Here is a 19,968-nt window from a genome sequence, read left to right on the forward strand (position 1 = left end):
GTAGAACACTTTACTTAACTTATGACAGCTGACTTAAGTAAAATATCACAAAAATTCTTCCTACAAATCAAATGATTTGGGCATAGTTAGAAAAATCTGATAAGCAATTTATGCTGTAGATTATTATTGAATAAATGGTAGTTTACATATACATATATAGTGTATGTTAATTTATTTGGAGACTAAAGAATATTTTAATAGAAATAAAATACATAAGGAATATGAATTTTATGTAATTAATTATATATTACAATAACATGTTAATTATATATTACTGTACAAGTTCTTATATAATATCCCATTAATATTATGAATGCTGAATATCATGAACATCCCAGTAATCACACTAATGAATTTAAAAATCAAGACTGGTATTACCAGTCTGAAGAGGAAGAGTATAATTCCACAAGCAGGTAATACATATTTCCACTCTGCAGTGGCCAGGCAGTGATAAGTCAGTTATAATACAAGGATGACTCGAAGTAAAATAGTCCTGACATTAGTAAGGCATGAGAAAAGGAAGTATGTTGGAAGAGTTCCAGTTGTGTTCAGAAAACAAACTAAAAGAAGCCTAGGGCCTGGGGTGGAATGAAGGAAAGAAAGAGAGCTAGTTATGTGTTGAGGCATGAGTAGTTGGAGAACAGAGCATGTAGTGTGTCATATGCTGTGATGACATACATGGTCTGAATTAATGCAAAAGCCATTAAAGAGACTTTATGAGTGTGATGATATAATTACATTAGAATTTAGGAAATATCACTCTGACTGTTGTGCAGACATCAAACTGGAGGTAGACAAGTACCAATATTGGAGGACCAGATACCAAGAATTATCAGTAATCCAGACAAAAATATAATCATAGCTAGGGTTAATATTGTAGCAATGGAGTGAATGGAGTATTGAATAAATGAGGAAATTTTATTAGAATTTATGAAGGAACTAGATATGGAGGATAAGAGAGAAGGAGATAAATGTTTGATAGAGTAGAAGACTGAAGTTCAGGTTTAACATTCCTGAATTTGAGCTACTAATACTGAGACACATAAATTCCATTTTCTTCTGCTTTAATACTATAGGAAATAAATGGTACCTCAAAATACTATTTTCCAAATCTACTTGGACTCCATTAGAATCACCTGGGAGCTCCTCTTAGAGATTCTGATTCAATTGGTCTGGTATGCGGCCTGGGCATGGGAATGTCTTAAAATTCCCCAGGAGGTTCTCATGCACAGCTTTAGTGGGATATAGGGTTAGGCTGAATTAGGAGAATTTAATAGAAATGGAATAGGCAGCAAAGTAGAAATGTTTTATAGATTGTTAAAACATTACACAGTCATTATTAAAGGCTAGTCTCAGTCTGTCTTTCCATGCTCTACCTTTAGATTACATTCAATTTTTCTGGGGTAAAGATCTTCCAGATGCAGGAGACTTAATTCAGTCCATAAATATAGGTTGCACTGTAGAATTGTTTTTAATTCACTAAAATCTTGCTTCTTATTTGATTTCTCCTTTTTAGGGTATAAAAGAGAAAGAATCAGGGGAATTCTTATTAATTTAGATTTTAATATTGACAGTTTGTGGGTTGTTGGGTTTCAAAAATAATACTGTCAGTCACATTTTAAACTAATTTATACATAAATGATGTGGTGAAGGAGAGATGGGTCCATACATACATATGAAGGAAAGAAAATATGTGAGTCATTTTATTGGTAAAAAGTTTAACTTCATTGAGTAATGCCCTTCTTCCATCCTCAATAGCTACATGTTTAAATATAGCATTTATTCATGGAATGGTGATAGCTGTCAATTTATTCTCCTTTTGTATTTTGAATAGATAATCATAGCCTTCAAATGGGCAAAACAAAGCAAAAGGCATCTTTTCACTGTAATTGGAACCCATTTATAGTTAATTTTAAACACCAGTGTTTCCTTCATCAAGTATTTACAAATCATATAGTGTGTATTAAAATTATGAAAATGATATTTATCTCATAATAGGTAAAAATATAGAGAGCTCCCATTGGACCTAAGAGATTATGTAAGGCATGTTCTCTGATCTCAGGAGTCTTGAAGAAAGGCAGACTGGTAAATAAATACATGAAATAAAATGCTAAATTTTAGAGTGGCATGTAACAAAGAAAAATTGCAGATAACCAGCACAATCTTTTAAGTCCTATTTCAAGGATATGAACCAGAAAAATGTAGCAAGAAGGACCTCACATTTGCTCTCTTTGCCACTTGAGAGAGAAAAAGAATTACACAATGACAATACTTAGTTTTACTATGTTGGAAACATTGGAATAGTGATTTTTTTTACATGGTAATTTCAATATTCACAGAACCTCCTTGGAGAAGATATTATATACTCTGTTTTACAGATGAGAAAAATAAGGCTGAAAAAACATTGCCAATAGATATATAAACTGAGCTACATATGTAATTGTAAATTTTCTAGTATTAACATTTTTTTCAAAAGTGATAAGAAACAAATAAAATTAATTATAATGAATCATTTCATAAAATCTAATACACGTATAATTCAAAATATAATCATTTCAACATATAATACATGTAAAAACAAATTATTGGGGTATTTTGCATTTTTTCATACTGTCTTCATATGAATTTTATGCTTCTAGAATAGCTCCATAACTACCTTTCAAATACTCAGTAGTAAAGTATGGTGAGTGGTTACTGAAGCTCAGACTTAGAGATTTTACATAAGTTTTCCCAGGTGTATTTATTGGAAAAGGGCAGAGTCGAAGGTTAAACCTGAATGATCCCACTTCAGGGCAGGAGTTCTTGAACACTATCCTGTGCTACTTGGAGAGGTGTGATCTGAGGTTCATTGAACTATATGCATCCTCCTTTCACATATCAGCAAATGGTCTTAAAGAAGTTAGGTAAAATCCGGAGTCACAATTAGTAGACAACACGATCAGAAGATGAACTCATGTCTGTCTAGTTTCAAAGTCTGTATTTTGACTGCATCACCAGCAAATAGCTCAATTCCCTAAAGAAAGAATTCAAAGGAAAATTAGATACTGAATGGTTCTAATAGATAATAATTGTAAACAATGGAGTGGATTCTTATAACTAAGCAACCCCTCTGTTATGTTTTAAAATTATCCATGCCTTTTCATTCTTTTAAAAAGGAAACAATAACCAATACCAACACAAAAGCAAGAAATGTGATTAATAGCTTATAGCCCATAGGGCTGCCATTGTCCTTGGTTTTATATTGACAATCTGCTCTAAGAGGTATAGGATAAGCCTGCAGGAAGGAGCCTGGTGTTTAGATTTCGCTTGTGCATTAGGAACACACTCCCCATTGGCATGATGTGCAGTAATGACACAGCCTTCTGGGAAATAACAGAGGTAGCCTTAGGCAACAGGAGGTGGGAGGCCACCCTAATGCTTTGTCATTAATGGCGGAGAAGATTTCATGTTATGGTGTCTTGGGTTTTAAATTAAATGTCAAATACAATTTGCCATTGAAAATGTGAAGCGTGGAACTGCCCTTAGAGACTCTACAAACTCAGTGCTCTAATTGGTGGCTGCCTAATACTGAGTAAAAATAGTTAAAGATCATTATTTGGTGAATTTTCACACCAGACTGCAGAAATATGTTGGTTTTTTACCTCTTAGACTGAGTCTGTAGTAAAATCTTGAGACAGTGTTTAAAATGTGCAGCGTTAAATACACTGGAACTGATAAACTCTTTTTGTTGGGATTATGCCACCATTTATGTCCTGATCTCTTCAACTTTTAGTCCATAATATCAGGAAATTTGTGAAAGAAACCCAAGTAGCACATATTCTACTTACAGTGGTTTATTTATTTGCTTTTTTTTCTCCCCTCTCTGCTGACAAGGGTTTGTGTTAATAATCAAACTAATAATAGGTTTTCCAATCCACTTTAATGTGTGGGCATTATATCTTTCTGAACTATCTGTATATTAGTGCTAATTATGAGGTATGTTTAAGTCTAAAAATGCGGGCTTAAACAGGAAGACATCATTTTTACTACCAGTTTTAATTAGAAACCTAAAGAACACATACAATTAAATATGCTCATAAAAATAATAGATACATTCCTATAATACTAGTCAATTTGTTGCATCATTAATATCATTCAGCATGGCAGTTTTAAAAACGTATTGGCGTAATTCAAGTGGAAAATGGCTAAGAACAAAATTACTAGCATTTAAACCACCATAGCTATTTTAGAAACGTGGGTACTGCTCAAAGTAATTGAAGCAATAGTTGTTTTGCTTTGCAAACCATATTTTAAGTCAACAGTTTGACCATTTTATGGACTCTATTTCTCAGAATAATTAATCTTGTTAAAAAAATACAGTTTCAAAATACAATTAATTTAACTTTAGAAATTTATAGTTGGAAACAATTTTTAAAGCAAATGTTACTATCTAAATTAAGTAATATGTTACTTGGAAGTCTCTTCCATGAAGCACATAAGCCCAGATCAAACTAAAAGAACCTAGTTAGGGTGTCTCTTACAGCCTATGGAAGACTACCTGCTATAAGGCTTAGGTGCTAAGCAGTAGACTTAACTGATATTGTGAGGGGTATGCTACCAGGAATCAGTCTCCTTTTCCCTCTTTTCTCCAAACCATCTGAATAGAATATAGACAAACAATCATATCTGCTTCACTTTCAAAAGCCTATCAACAACCTTACAAGATCTGGTATAATAATGTAATTTGTTCACGAGAAAAAAAAGTCCTCTGCAACTTGACCAGCATCACACTATCTACAACAAAAGAATAGTGCAAGATACTGACTTTATTCACAGACAATTGGAACTTCTTATCAGGTCTAGTCTAAATAACCACAAATTCTAAATTAGTAAATTTGCTGTTAAGATTTATCACAATGTTATAGCTCATTGCAAAGTGAATTTTATGCTGCTGATTAAGATGTAAATATTATTATGGTTGCTTATCACATAATACTGCTATTAAATATCATTTGATAATATTACAAATATAACTTAGAAGTCTACAAACATTTTTTAAAGGAAATGCTAGATATTAAATAAAAGATCTTTATTTAATCTCTGTGATATATAGTTGAATCCTGAGCTGTTGTTCATTCTCTCAAATTTCATGTTCTTTCATTAATATTACAAATGTTTCTTATGTTACTATGGCAAAAATATTAACAAGTTTTTAAAATTTTGAAGGAAATGAGTCCAACATAAACTTGTACTATATATTTATGTAATTTTCCTCTCCGATAGCCTCACTATAGGAAGCTATATAACCATTACTAAAGTTGTTGATTTTGTTATTTGACACAGTATTATCATTTTTGTAAAATATTTCAAATCTTATTTTTTTTCTTTGTAAAAATGTTAAAATTATTACACCCAATATTTTAAAATGGTGTATTTTTCTGGGTTGCAAATTCTTTTTTGACCCAACTAATCTGAGAAAATGTGAACAAGCCTTATAAGCACTGTCCTCAACATGCTTTGTCCTCAACATGATTTGGCAGAAGTGTTCTGCTTTGATGAATATAGTGAAAAACAAGTTATGTAGACAAGAAGGCTGTCAACTAAAAGGCTTCTGTGTTGGGCAAATTCACAGAAGTCAGCACAGCACAGAGAAATGTCCAAGAACATTAAACATGTTGAATTTTTGAGAGGCAAAACAAAGAAAAATAAAAATGCCTACAGTTTGACAACAGGATTTTTGTTGATTCCTTTGATAAAATTGGAGCACAAACATCTCAAATGTGATAATCTATTGAGTAACTAGCTACGTTTTTCTAGGTGCCTGAAAAACAAGTACAGAAAAGATGCAGCTTATACCTTAGAGGAGCTCAATGTAGGAGAAAAATTCATAGTTGCTATACTTTCATGACATGGGTAAAAACTGGGATATGAACAAAGTGCTACAAAGGCAAAATAAAGTGTTACATTAATGTGGAGCTCAAGGAAAATTTTCTGAAAGGCATGAGACTTGAAACAAAAAAGAACTAGACTAAGGAGCATGAAGGGAAGGATAGTCATTGGACAGAGCTTGACAAAGAAGCATCCTAAGCTCAGAAATGGGCCAGTAGTACTCAACAGCTGTCAGCAACCTGACCTTCGGGGACGTGTCTGCCTTTCTCATTGTTTCATTTGTCAAGCAGAGAACTTTGGTATGTGATGTACACTCTGTTGCTCATTGAGGAATGAATGAAAAGGTAGGGCCTATCTAGAAGAAATGAAGCTAAGCCTAAAAAAGCAAATTACTGATGACTCAGAAGGATATCAAAAAGCACATGAAGCAATCTAAATTCATTTTTTCAAAGCTCAAAGATCGCTAGTAAATCAACTTTCAAAAGAAATTATCAGTTTGCTTGTGAGAAAATGTTATGCCTATTCAAATGTCAAGATCTCTCTGCTTTTGTAGGCCTTTGACCCTCATCTTCTCATAGATGCTGCTAAATCTCACGTGAAGAACCATGCCAACTCTAAACTCCAGGAATAACTCTGTGCCTACATTGGCGAATTCAAGGCCCCATGTTAACAACGAACTACTTCCTGATTGGTTCCCTACCCTACACTGCACTCCTGCCTGCCTGCATTGTTTCATAGAGTAGAGCTTTTGTTATATTTTCATGTGGTAGTATTCATTATATTATGTGCTATGGAATTTTCTATCTCCTAAAGCATTATTTCCTTGAAGTAGAACTCATATCTTGCCTACATTTTTATCTTAACAGTTAATATGGTGACTAGCCCATTTTTAATGATCGATAATATTTATTAAATGGTGTCATTTATATATACCAGATATCAGAATTTTTGACTGAATTAGAGTTAATACCTGGAAATACAAAAAGGAAGTGAAGCACAGTTAAATAAGTAAGATTTTGAACAAGCATGAAGCCCTGATGCAGGTGAAGAACAAGGGAGCAAGAAGCAGGATTATGTGGGGAGATGCTCAGATCATCAGGACTTAAGACAATTCTAGATCAAGCACTAGGTCTAGGTCTATCACCATTAAAATACTGAGTCCAACAATTCTATGTTAAGGAAAGCTGTCATATAAACCATATCTTTACTGCCATTTGGGCCTCTACTACTATATGCCAATAGCATACCCTCAGTTGTGGCAATAAAAATAAAAAATCTCCCAATATTGAGAAATGTTCCCTTGGAAGCAATATCATCTCTGGTTGAGACCAGTGGCTTAGGCTGACCCAATATGTACTTAGAAAACAAAGACTGTGCATAGAGTCTCCCATTAGGCAGAATGGCCAGGTCCTTATACCACATGCAGTTCTGTCTCATTCAACACTGAGGAGGATCCTGAAGGAACTAACAACTGGAAACTATTAGCTAATTGCTGCCCTTGCAAATAAACTGAAAATTGTTCCTGAAAGGGAACTCAGAATGGTATTATCTTCAAGCTTGCCCCATAAAGGCCATAGATTTCCCTTTGTGAATTGAAGTCTAAGCATTATTTGGCCAACTCTATAACATTGCCAGGACTTGTGATTTGTGCTCCATTCTATACTTCAGAAATAGAATTCTTTGGAATCTCTCTTGAAACATTAGCTAACTTCCTTTCTTAGGTAATCACAATCTAAGTTTGACTCAATGGCATCATATTTCTCAGCATTCAAAATTTGAAATATGTAGTTCTTAGACTTTGGAAATAAAATAAATCCTGCAAATGAACAATAGTAAAAGAACAGCAAAATATAGTCTCTATTAGTTTTACACAGCATATCTCACATTTAGGTCACTGCACAATTTACTGTGGTTACCTATTCTGTATACCTTCTACTCTTATGGAAAACATGCAAGGTATCTGTCAGGGAGTTCTTTGTGACAATGACTATGCTGACCATCACATCTGTTTGTAGGACTAATACTGAATTCAGTTAGTCTCTTAAGTTGGCTAGTCTTACTTTCTTAATCTGGTATGCCATTTCTCTGAGACTGGGAACATTTCAAAAATATGTGAGTCAATCACAGGAGTCTAAAAATATCAATGCACATGAACCTAGATAATGCTTTTAGTATAATGTGTAATTTTTTTTGAACTATTTAGGTACTATGCTAGTAATGGAATGAAATTTATGATATGTTTTTGTAGGTGGGTTAGGGATTGGAAAAATCAATAGCTAACTTTTTAGCAGTAAATGTTTTGAAGTCAGTTCTGAAATAAGAAACTAAATATTAATAATTTTTAAAGTCATTTACTGATTGAAAGAAGCAACGAGTAGCATTTAGACATTTTTATCTGTGAAATTTAAGGACTTAATGAGTCAAGTAATATAACTGAGGGTTAGGAAAGACTGGTACTTATAGGACAGAGGTTAAAGAAACCAAGACAGAGAGAGGCAATTAATTTTGGACTTGATATTGAACAGAATTCAGGTTTCCTTACTTTTTTGTAGTCCCTATCTACTTGATCACAATACTTTGTAGTTACTGCGTGAAGAAAAATTAAGTCAATAGCAGCCAAGTTCCAGGTATAAAATCATCCACTGCCCATCTCTGTAGCTTCTCTTTTTCATTCATTGAGATTTCTTTATGACTCCTTTGATCAACAACATAACCACACTTCCAGATTTTTATAATTCCAATTAAAATTCTACCAGGGGAGCTCCCCAATATTTTATAACAATACTATATATTTTTATGTAAAGAGGTCCCAAGTATTTTGTCATTTTAATTTTTTTATCACTTGTGCTTGCCTTGCCTTTTCAGAATATGAATATTTCAGGCAAAAGAATTTAATATGAAAATAGAAAACAAAAATATATATGATTCCTGAGGGGATTGCTTTAGCTGTTTCAAATATTGCCTTGGAATTATTTATAATTCCCAGTTTAACTATTTGCCTGTATAAATGCAATTTAGTGCTGTGGTTTCAACTGCCAGATGAGGATAATGATTCAAAATGCCAATTTTCCGAGGAGATGTAGGTCAAATTTTAAGAAAATCATTAAAAATACAATTTAACCAAGAATAAGTAAATACAATTATACTTATTTTAATTGTTTTCAAAGGATTCTTGCTTTCATATTTAATTAAATTAAAGAAATGTTAAAAACCCAAATAAGCATGGGATTCATGTTGTCATGCAAAGAAATCTTTAGAATTCAAGATCCTTTGGATTTCCTTTTTGCATTGTTCTACCTGTCAGGCTATAGAATTCCCTCTCAGAGACCAATCCATGAGAAAACAAATTTGTTTATCTCAAATTTTTACCACCTCCCATTATTCAGTGGAGTATGTAATCCTAAACCTGTAGATTTCAACACTTTTAGTCAGAATTCAATTGACTTACTTGCCCATGTGAAACTATGTTCCTCCCTTTTTACAGATTCATTATAGAGTACAGTCATCCAAGTCCACATCTCCAGAAGCCACAATGTGACCCTCACTGAGGCCCTCTCTTCATGTTGCCAGTCTTCAAGCCCTGAGGCACCCTGGCTCATTTCCAGAAACTTTCCAACATATAGTCCAATAGTCTCTCTTTAGTTCTCCAACAACTTGGACTTAGAATATATTTTCTCCTCAGTAGAACATGAAAGAGGCAAGTTGCATGTGTTATTTAGATCTCTAAGCCAGGAATTAGACAATGAGAGTATAAGTCTGATGCTGACTTCTAATTAGTCACAACATTAGGCAAGTCCCATCAGTTTTTCACATCTGTTTGTTCAGTTTTTAATCATGGAGTGTCATTTGTTCCAGTGCACATTAGGTGGCAAAAATAGATATACAGAAAGTATATGAGTATTTTAGAAATTAATTTGTGACAGGAATGTTTCATTTTTATTATGATGGTGTTTCTAATAACTGTTTTCCCTAACCTGTGAATCATTTGTAGTCATGCCTATTAAGGCTTGGACTCTTACTCCCTCCTCTTGGCATTAGGTTCAGCCATGCTGGTCTTCTCTCTGCAGCCTGGATATACCAAATCTATTCTTGCATGAAGGTCTTTGCAGTTCCCCTTGACCAAGCAATTTAAACATTTATTTCATTCCTTCCACAAATAGATATTTTGAAATAAGAAATTTTATGCTGAGGAGTACAAGTATGAACATTTCACGGAAGATATACAAGACAAATTAGTTTTCAGATAGCTGGGCTACAAAACATTTAAGGTGGAGTAATAGGAGGTATAGCAAGATGCATAGTTCCTGTCCTCTAATGCTGAACTGAAGAATGTAGGTTCTTTTTAGGAGATAGAAAGTTGCTGTATGTGCTAAATTTTGTGTAAAAGAATTTTAAATATATAATTTCAATATCTTCTCTTCTTTCCAACAGTGGAAATTGGTAAAGATTTAAGAAGAATACATACTTGTTTTCTGACAAATTTCTATTTCACCAGTTAATCTAGAAATTTTAACACAGATATTTTTCAAAAAATCTAAAGTTGATAGCTTTACTTTTATTCTGCATAATACACGAACTGTTGAAATATTTAACTTCAGTCACTTCTCTCCTGATTTTTATGCCACTATTTTAATATATTTTAGCCTTACATTTTTCTTATATTTTACCCTATGTAACTGTTGTTTGTACACATGATCACTACATTTTTGGTCACTGATCTTTCAGATCATGTAGAGTGTTAATTAAAGTCACAACTTCTGAAATTTGACTGTTCAGATATTACAATAAACACCTAGCTTACTCAACAGCTATGTGACTTTGGAAATTTTCCTTAAATTTCCTTCGCCTAGTCTTACTTATCTGTAAAATGAGAATAATAGATTTACCTCATAGGGTTCTTTGTATTAAATACATTCCTATAGAAAAGTATTTAGGACAGCCTCTGGAATACAGTAAGCATTATACACATCAGTTATGCTTATTATCTCTTCGTGCATTTCACTGCAATTACTTTTTTCTTGTTACCTGATGAATATCATTTATTATTTTTCCAAGTAAGAATTTACGTTTAGAAATCTCAGTTTTTGATTCACTGTAAAGAGATATTTTCTCTCTTGTCCTTTAAAGAAATTTTCACTCAACCTAGAATTATAGATCGATAAAAGAAAAAAAAAAAACCTTTAGACTAATTAAATTTAACCATTTATTAGAGCAAAGAATAAGTTATAAATCAAGCAGCCCTCAAAACCAAAGCAGACAAAAAGGGCTCTGTTCCAGTAGTGAGAGCAGTGAGGGAGTACAAAGTCAGAGTAGAGACAACTGATTTGGTCCCAGCCAGGAATTTCCTCCTTTGGATGTGGTCTGAGGGGAGGTACCTAGGTGTACAACCAATCACCTGTTTGGCATTTTGTGATTGCATGAGGCTCATTGTTTTAAGTCAGTTGTAAAAAAAATTTTTTCCAAGTTCTGTTTTTTGCTCATATTTCACAGAGAACTTCAGGCTAATGACCTCTTTTTGATTTTTGATAGTTATTTCCTCATAGCACATTATTGCTTTTATTTTGTTCACAGCCCATTATTGATATCAAGAAGTCAACTGAGACTGATTTTCATGGTCTTAGAGCTTATTCTCTTTTTCTGTCTGGATTTTTGTTTTGTTTTGCTTTGTCTTTTGTGTTTTTTACTGTCTTTTCACTATGAGGTTCCTAGGTATTCATCCTCCATTCTTCTTGGTTTGTTTCTTCTTCTTCTTTTTTTTTTTTTTTTTTTTTTTTGGTTGGTTGTTGTTTGTTTGCTTGTTTGCTTTTTCAATTTTAAGTTTTTCCTGAAACTTAAAATTGCTAACTTTTATCAGTTCTTTAAAATCTTAGCAATTTTCTCTGTTTTCATACTTTGCCTCATCCCATTCTCTGTCTTTTTAAAAATCTGATTGGACATATATAAGATGTGCTCACTAAAACTTCTGTTCTGTTCATCTTCCTTTTTCATTTCCTGTTTGCCTTTCTGGGATTCTTTCTAGATAACTTCTTCATTTTTGTCTCTTCTTTCTCATAGTTCCACTTCCTTTATTTTTTGAAAGACCATGTATATACATGTATGTGTGGATGCATGTGTCTCATATATATATTCTATGTCTAAAATGTCAAATATTTGAAGTCTTTGCAGATTAATTCTGACATTCATTATTTCTCTTGACTCTCACAGAGATTTATTTTCTCTATGTTTTGTGCATTTTGACTATGGGTTTTTCAGATTTTCTTTTACCTTTCCATCCAAATCATCATTTAAGACTGAAATTTTTATTTTAGTTTTCTCTAAGTGGACTCTATCTCTGGAGAGAGATCTGTTTAGGAAACTACACATTTGGATTCTCCTATTAGAATACCCACCTGTGGGAATCTAAACTTTAATTTTAGGTCTCTGCTTTCAGAGTAGCCATGAACATCATCCTGAAGTTTGTCAGAATTTGTTAAGTGACCTGACAGTGAACGCTAACTTCAATTTTTAGCCTGTTGCTCTTATTTAGCTTTGACTTCTGATGGTTTATTTTTTTTCTTCCTAGCCAGTTTATTAAAGCATTTATGAACACTTTAAAATATTTTGTATGTTACTTTAAGAAGAAAGCTTAGTTATGACATACTGTTCTCAAGTTACTGGAAAGGGAAATCTGCTGCTACCTGGCCGTGGAAGGTACTTAGGATCCCAACACCACACGAGGCTTGTCCGACTTCACATGGCAGCCGGTGCAGTGAGCCATGGTTTTGTCTTCACCCTGTCCTGGTATCAGTCACTGGGTGATGGGAATCATGAACTATGCCTGATGACTGATTTCTAGAGTAATTGTCTTTTTTTTCTGGCTCTAGTCACTATTTAAGTAAACCATTGAGCCATAAGTTATTGTGAAACATATTTTTCTCTACTTTTATGTTTTAACTACAATGATAAAGTTGTCTTGATGTCTCAAAAGACTGGCACTCTTCCTTATTAAATCCTCTTCCACAAGGGCAGGTTCTGTTGTGGTCTTAGATTAAAATGAATGAGAAAAATAGATTTTCACTATGCTTAAGAACACCTGATAAAAAATCATGAAGACTATCTCTAAAACATGTAACAATGGTGAACTCAGTATCCCTGCTATATCCCAAAGCACCTTGTCAGGGCACAAAACTGTCATTTGTTTTACTGTGATTCACAGAATCATAATTCAGTCTGGTTATATTTAAGAGCCAAAATTCTGTCTATACACTTCCTGACACTGTTGCTTGGCCTTCAAGAGATATATGATAGCAAACATAATAAACACACATTCTTATTTTTATTTTATTTCCTCTAAATCTTGGTTGCATCTTATTGTCTATTGTTTTGCACAGGTGCATTGGGCTAGAGAACTTCAAGGTTATCCAGAACACAACTCCTCTCAAAATCATATTTTATGTTCCTTCTCTGTGAGTCCTATTCTGACCTTACTCATTCCTTTGAAGATATCTTGCATGCAAAGATGCCACTAGTTCCAGTTCTAGGAAAGACTACTGACTGAGATAGAGTGTACAGTTCCCAGAAAAAAAAAAAAAAAAAAAGAGAGAGAGAGAGTTTTTTTTATAAATTTATTTCCTTCACCAAAATTTATACCCAAGTGTCTCATGTTATAGTTCTGGCATATACAAATGGGACAGAGACACTTCTATTTAACCTACACTTTTCCATTTTACCAGAATAACTAATATCCTTTATTACCTCCATAAATAAAAATAATGCAGAACAAATGAGATGTTCATATTTAAGTAGATTTGTCTCTAGTTAACTAGCTACCACTTTGTAAATTGGTTAGTTGCATGCTTATCAAGACTCATTGTGCATGTTGTTGTAATTGTGTTATTTAAATAAGTATTATGGAGATCACAGACCTGTGAGAGTACCAAGTGTAAGAGTATTTGGATAAAAATAAATAAATAAAGGTGAGTGCCTCGGACATAGTAAGAGTGACTTAGGAAATGCTATATTGTATTATGGACACAACCGTATAAAAATAAACAAGGCCTCCAAGGATGTTGCCTTCTGACAATTTCACATATTTTTATACCACCTTAAAAATTTTTTAATTGTATATGGTGCATATAGCAGGCACAATTTATGTATTAAGGATTCATATGAGGCTATAACAAAGGAAATAATTTCTTGGGTCCGAGAGTGTAGCTCAGTGAAAGAGGACTTGTTTAGCATGTATAAAGCATAATTCTAGAACAACAAAAATTTAAAAATAAAAGTAAGAGTATCTCCACCAGAATATTCTTATTTAGTAAGACTCCTTTTTAAAAATTTATTTATATAAAATACCAGGATACACTCTGACATAATCACAAATGTGTGAAACACAACCGGCTCCAATTTAGTCCCCAGCACTTTCCTAACCCACCCCAGATCCCTCCCTCCATTTCACTGATCCCTCTTCAATCCATTTACAATTTACTTTTTTTTTTTTTTTTTCTGGTGTCCTGTACATACACCTGATGCTGGGACTCACTGTGCCACGTCCTCATATGAACATATGAAAATATGACAATTCATTCTACCATTCTTCCCTTTTCCTATCATTTCTTCCTCCTCCTCAATCTTGTATAGTAATATAGAGTTTAAATGGAGTAGCCAGACAACATTTAAAGTACCCATGTTTGAGTTGTTTTTAATGATTTTTATTAACTTGATAATAGTCTCAATTTTGGCCCATAAGATGGTTCTAGAGAATCTTGGAGGGATTTCTGGCAATCCTGTATGAGATGGTACAGCTTAAGGGTTTACAGAATCCTCACCCAAGTTCTGTCTTTACTAGATAAATTATCTAAAAATTATCTTGGATAAACTATCTTTGTTCATAAGACATTCATGAGAAGTTGTGCAGTGAAGGGCTTAGCACAATGTTACAAGTGCAGAAATGTGAGAGACAGTGATATCTTTATCTTAGAGTCTCCTACCCAGTAATTTGCTTACTGCAGGCTACAGTTCATTCAATAATTATTACCTAAAATACAGCAAATGAACACCTACCAAATGCCACTCATTATTCTAGATGCTGAGTCTATGAAGATAAATGAGATAAACATCCTTACTTTCATGGCTATGACATTGAGTGGGAGAAAAAGGTAATAAATAAATAGATAAAAGTATATCCTTAGGCAGCAAATATTGCTAAGAAGAAAAATAAGACAGAGAAAATTAGTGACAGGGCTAGCAGGAAGTGACTTGCTTTAAAGAGAGTGATCAAGAAGGGCCTCTGGAAGGTAGAAGAAGCAGTCTTTGATGATTTACAGCTTAAGGTAAGAATATTGATTTTGTAGATGTCAGACAGAAGACACAGTAATGCCTGGCCTACTTGAAAATCAGCAAGAAACTGAGTCTGGGAATGGAGTAAGTCCAGGATATCAGAAAATGAAAACAGAAAGGTGGGACCCAATTGCATAAGACTCTGTAAACAATATAAGGATTTTGGATTTTATTCTCAGAACAAAACACAGAAATAGGGTATAGTCTGATTTATGTTTTAAAATATAATTCTGACTGCTGTGTGAAAATAGCCTAGCATCAAGCCATGTAGAAATGGGGAGAAGTCAGTGGTCAATAATAAACATCTCTCCCCTCTTTCTGTGTTCACATATACCATTGCAAAGAGGTCTCTTACATGCATCTTTAAGAGAAGAACTAACTTGTAGTCAAGTGACAATGTACTGTCACCTCATTTATTTTATACTGCATATAACTAACCCTATTAAGATGTGATGTTTTTAAGTGCTTGTCCATGCAGTCAACCCCACAATGCATTTGTTCTTTATAATTTATGACTGAAACCTAGTACAATGATTACTTATTGCACTTTACTTGCAAATAATTGCAATAATTCAGGGAAATGCAAAGAAATATTATGTCATTTCATACACTGGTCTTTACATATCACAGGTGATAATGGGTGTATATTCTAAGCACTGAAGCAAATTCTTTTAAAACTTTGAGGCCTTTTAAAATATGTTTCTGATTAGTAGTTTCCAAATTAGTATTCCTGGCTTTTCAATCTGTCTGTGAACAGTTTAATATTTACCTGTTAATCTCCATTAAGGCATTTCTAAATGTATATCATTCTGATTTACCTTAGTAACACTTACTTACTGATTATAATTTAATCTGGCATCTAGTATGAACTTAATATGTTTGATAAATTACCTTTCATTATTAGTTAGTTTGTTACAGTAATTTTCTTAAAGTCATCGGATAAATGTGTTTTGAAGGAAAGTATATAAAATGTTTATATATACAGAGATTCAAAGATTGTTACATATACTTTTTACTTTAATCAAAGAGAGCATTAATAAAGAAAAACAGGAAGAAATAATGTGATTTATTTATCTTAAGAGGAACAAGTCAGCTTTCTCTTAGGCAAAATTTCTAAAATAATCAACTTATAAGAAAGAAAATGTTTTTTTTGGCTCATTATTTTTGAGGTTTTAATCCATAGTTAGTTGTCCCATTGCTTTTGGGTCTGTGATAAGGCAGTACATCATGGCAGAGGGAGCACATTAGGTGGAGCAAACTGCTTACCTCCTGGTATGTCAGGAAGCAAAGAGAGAGCAGAGGGGTCAGATTCCCTTATCCCCTTGAAGGGCACACCCCCACTGTCCTGCTTCCTCCCTCTAGGCCCCACCTGCTAGAGGTCTCACCACTCCCCAGTATCACCACAGGATGACAGCTAAGCTTTAATCCATTGGCCTTTGGAGGGCACTTGAGATCCAAGCTATAGCAAATTGTTTCTTAAGAACAATTATTTTTGTGTGTTTAATCCTTAAGAACCAAGTATTGAACTTGAGAATTAATACACACACACACACACACACACACACACACACATTTTCTTAAAATAGCTTTTAATATAAAATAGAATTTTTAGCAATAAAATTCAGTCTACCAACATTTATATTTGAGAGTAGGGAAAACATGTCTGGAGTATACACATAAAAACTTCCAAAACAGCCCACATGACATCTTACCAGAAAGTCTTTGCCTGAACCCCCTCCAAAGATTCCCCTCTCTCCTTTGGTGATGAGGCCACCAGAAGGCCAATAACTGCCTTGCCATTTTGCTGAAGATCCTGCACTACTATTCCCAGCTTCTGCCATCTTCAGAATTCAGCTCTCTTTGCATAGCTCTTTCTCTATTATACTTATGGCATCCTGCTGATGGCGCTCAGCTATGCTTCCCTCTGTCTGGAGAATGTAGAGAAGTACACGTGTATGTGGATTTTCTCTTGGACATTCTCAATGCATAGTTGCAGGAGCATTAGTATTTTTGATGATAAGCGTTTAAGACAACAGAATACTGAAAAACTGATAATAGAGAGAGGAAGAACAATTTGGGGAGACATAGGAATGAGTAGAAGCTAAACAAACAAGTTCAAGTACATTCACAGGACTCACAATCCAAGAAAGGACAGTTTTCTTATGAGTGAAAATTAGCTAATTCAAATGTGCCAATCTCATGATTTATAATTATAGTTCTAGTAAATTCAAGTTTCTTCAATTGCTCTGTGAAATATGTTAATTTTATTTTATTTTTTTCTGGTAAAAGAATAGCTTATAAATAATAAAAATGTTTTAAACTGTAAAAATTAGATATAAGGTCATATTCATGCTTTAAATTGTATTTGTTTCTGATATTTATTCAGTACAAAAAATAAACAGTGAAAAGTTTCTTTTGATGGAAAGTGGTTAAAAATAAATCAGCCATTATTAACTTTTAACTTTCTTCTCTACCAGTGATCCATATCCATGAAATTAAATAGACTACAAAGGCATATATTTTAAAATATCAATGAAATGGAACTAACTTTATTCAGGTAGAAAAATTAATAAGAGACTCCCTCCTTTGGTATAATTATGTTAAATTGTAAAAGAGGAAGAATGCTTATGTATATTTTTAAGATATTCCTTAAAGATAGACATAACCTGGACCTCTACATCAATAAGGAAGGGCCACACCAAGAAAGCAGTTATTATATAAAAATCATATACACACTGTGCAATTATTTCTCAATTGAATCATCTTTGGCCAAGAAAATCACAACTGGAACCCAAAAAATTTGAAGCTGCTTGCATAGGACAGGAATTTCCAATATATGTTTGTCAAGTTCTCACATGAAGTTCAGTGTTAGAATTTTATATTCTTTTATACTTATTCTATCATTCAGGGAAAAAAGAAATTAAGTATATTAATGTGCTATACTGGTTATTGTTATAAAAATAACAAAGATATTAAATATTCATGAAAATCCTTATTTCCCTTAGGTTCTGGCTAGCAAAAGATGTTGAGAGAAATAACTCACCAAAGTAGGGAACTCTAACAAGTACAGATAATCACAGGAGTTATAAACAAAAGCAGTTGACATTAATAATTAAATGAGAAGTATTCCCTGTGGAGTTCACCATGAGTTACAGGCACAAAGTGTAAAATCACTTGGCTAACTGATCATTAGTTATGTTCTAGACCAGAGGAGTACATATTAATGTAACTGGTTCCTCTACCTATTTTTCTAGTACAATAATTTGTCTAATATAACAAATATGGCTATTATACATTCACTGTGAGGAAAAATCATTCCCATTAGAACATGATGTTTTTACTATCTGTAAGGGAATAGCTTACATAAATATATGTGATAGTGAAATTTTATCACTTCTTCGAAATTTTTGTGCTGTGCATTAATTGAGTTTTAACAGAAGCTGTTTTATTGTTGTCAATATTCAAGTGTAGTTGGGCGTGGTGGTGCACACCTGTAATCTTAGGGGTTCAGGAGGCTGAGGCAGGAGGATCATGAGTTCAAAGCTAGTCTCAGCAAAAGCAAAGCACTAAGCAACTCAGTGAGACCCTGTCTCTAAATAAAATACAAAATAGAACTGGGGATGTGGCTCAGGGGTTGAACACCCTTGAGTTCAATCCCCAGTTCAGTCACTGCAAAATATTCAAATGTATATACATCTGATCTTAGCAGTAAGTTATTTATCATGTTAGGAGATTTTTGTCTTGGTGTGCTTTTTTATTTTCTTGTTTTTGAAAACTGTCTCTATTACAACAGGGTAATCTTTAATGAAGAAATATCAGCACTGATAGACACGCTGGGACACACAAGATTCCAGTGAGCCAGGATGGCTTCCTCTTGGACATTAATTCTGTTTCTGTCAGTCACCGGGTGTCTTTCAGGTAAAAGACCTGCCTAATTTATTTAATTTTCTAAGTATCAATTAACAGAATTATATCAAGTCTTCAATTACAAAATGTCCTCTGGTGTTTGTTTAAATTTACATTGGTTTTTATATGTTTCAACAAGACAAAGGCCAAACAACTCTTAACTTTCTGTTAGCACTGCAAAAAGTCATACATGATAAAATATATTATAAAAATACATAATTACATCAAAATGCACAATATAAAACAATACAAAAATATAAATACTAATAACATAAGTACTTCATTGACTTCTGTTTACAATCTCAACCTTGTTAGCTGTCAGGAGACTTGGTTTTCTGTGAATATGTGTACATATCTATATTTATATATATATATCAAGTTATAGAAATTACATTATAATAATTACAATGCTAAATTTCACCATATAAATACAGAATCATGACTATATATGTATAATATATTTTTATATAGTAGATATTTATATATGTTATAAAAAGATACAGGTATACATATATATAATATTTAAAGGATCCTGTAGCAATGAATTTTTCTTTAGTGTCTCAGTGTCCCAGATATTTTTTTGTTCAATATTGTTGCTCTGCATCTGAGATATATAGTGAGACCTTTTATTTGGCAAAAGTGAGCCTGGTGTGGAGGTACACACCTGTAATCCCAGAGGTTTGGGAAATAGACAGGAGGATGCCGAGTTCGAGATCACCTTCAGCAACTTAATGATGCCCTAAGCAACTTATTGAGACCCTGTCTTAAGATGAAAAATAAAAACGACTGGGGGTATAGTTCAGTGGTATAGTGTGCCCTTGTGTTCAATCCCTAGGAACTAAAATAAATACATAAAATAAAAAAAAAAAATAGAAG

At 33.3% G+C, this 19,968-nt stretch overlaps 1 protein-coding gene across 1 annotated transcript in view; it reads left to right on the plus strand.

Moving 5' to 3' along the window:
* The window catches only part of CNTN5 (contactin 5), a 1,212,510-nt gene that overhangs the window by 455,818 nt on the left and 736,724 nt on the right, over positions 1–19,968 (plus strand). The window contains exon 4 of the mRNA XM_079101923.1: positions 18,980–19,104. Coding sequence (XP_078958049.1) covers positions 19,050–19,104 — 55 coding nt within the window. The 5' untranslated portion in view covers positions 18,980–19,049. The remainder of the gene's footprint in view (positions 1–18,979; positions 19,105–19,968) is intronic.

This window comes from Sciurus vulgaris, assembly GCF_902686455.1.
Source record: "Sciurus vulgaris genome assembly, chromosome: 11".
In the NCBI taxonomy this organism is placed as follows: domain Eukaryota; kingdom Metazoa; phylum Chordata; class Mammalia; order Rodentia; family Sciuridae; genus Sciurus; species Sciurus vulgaris.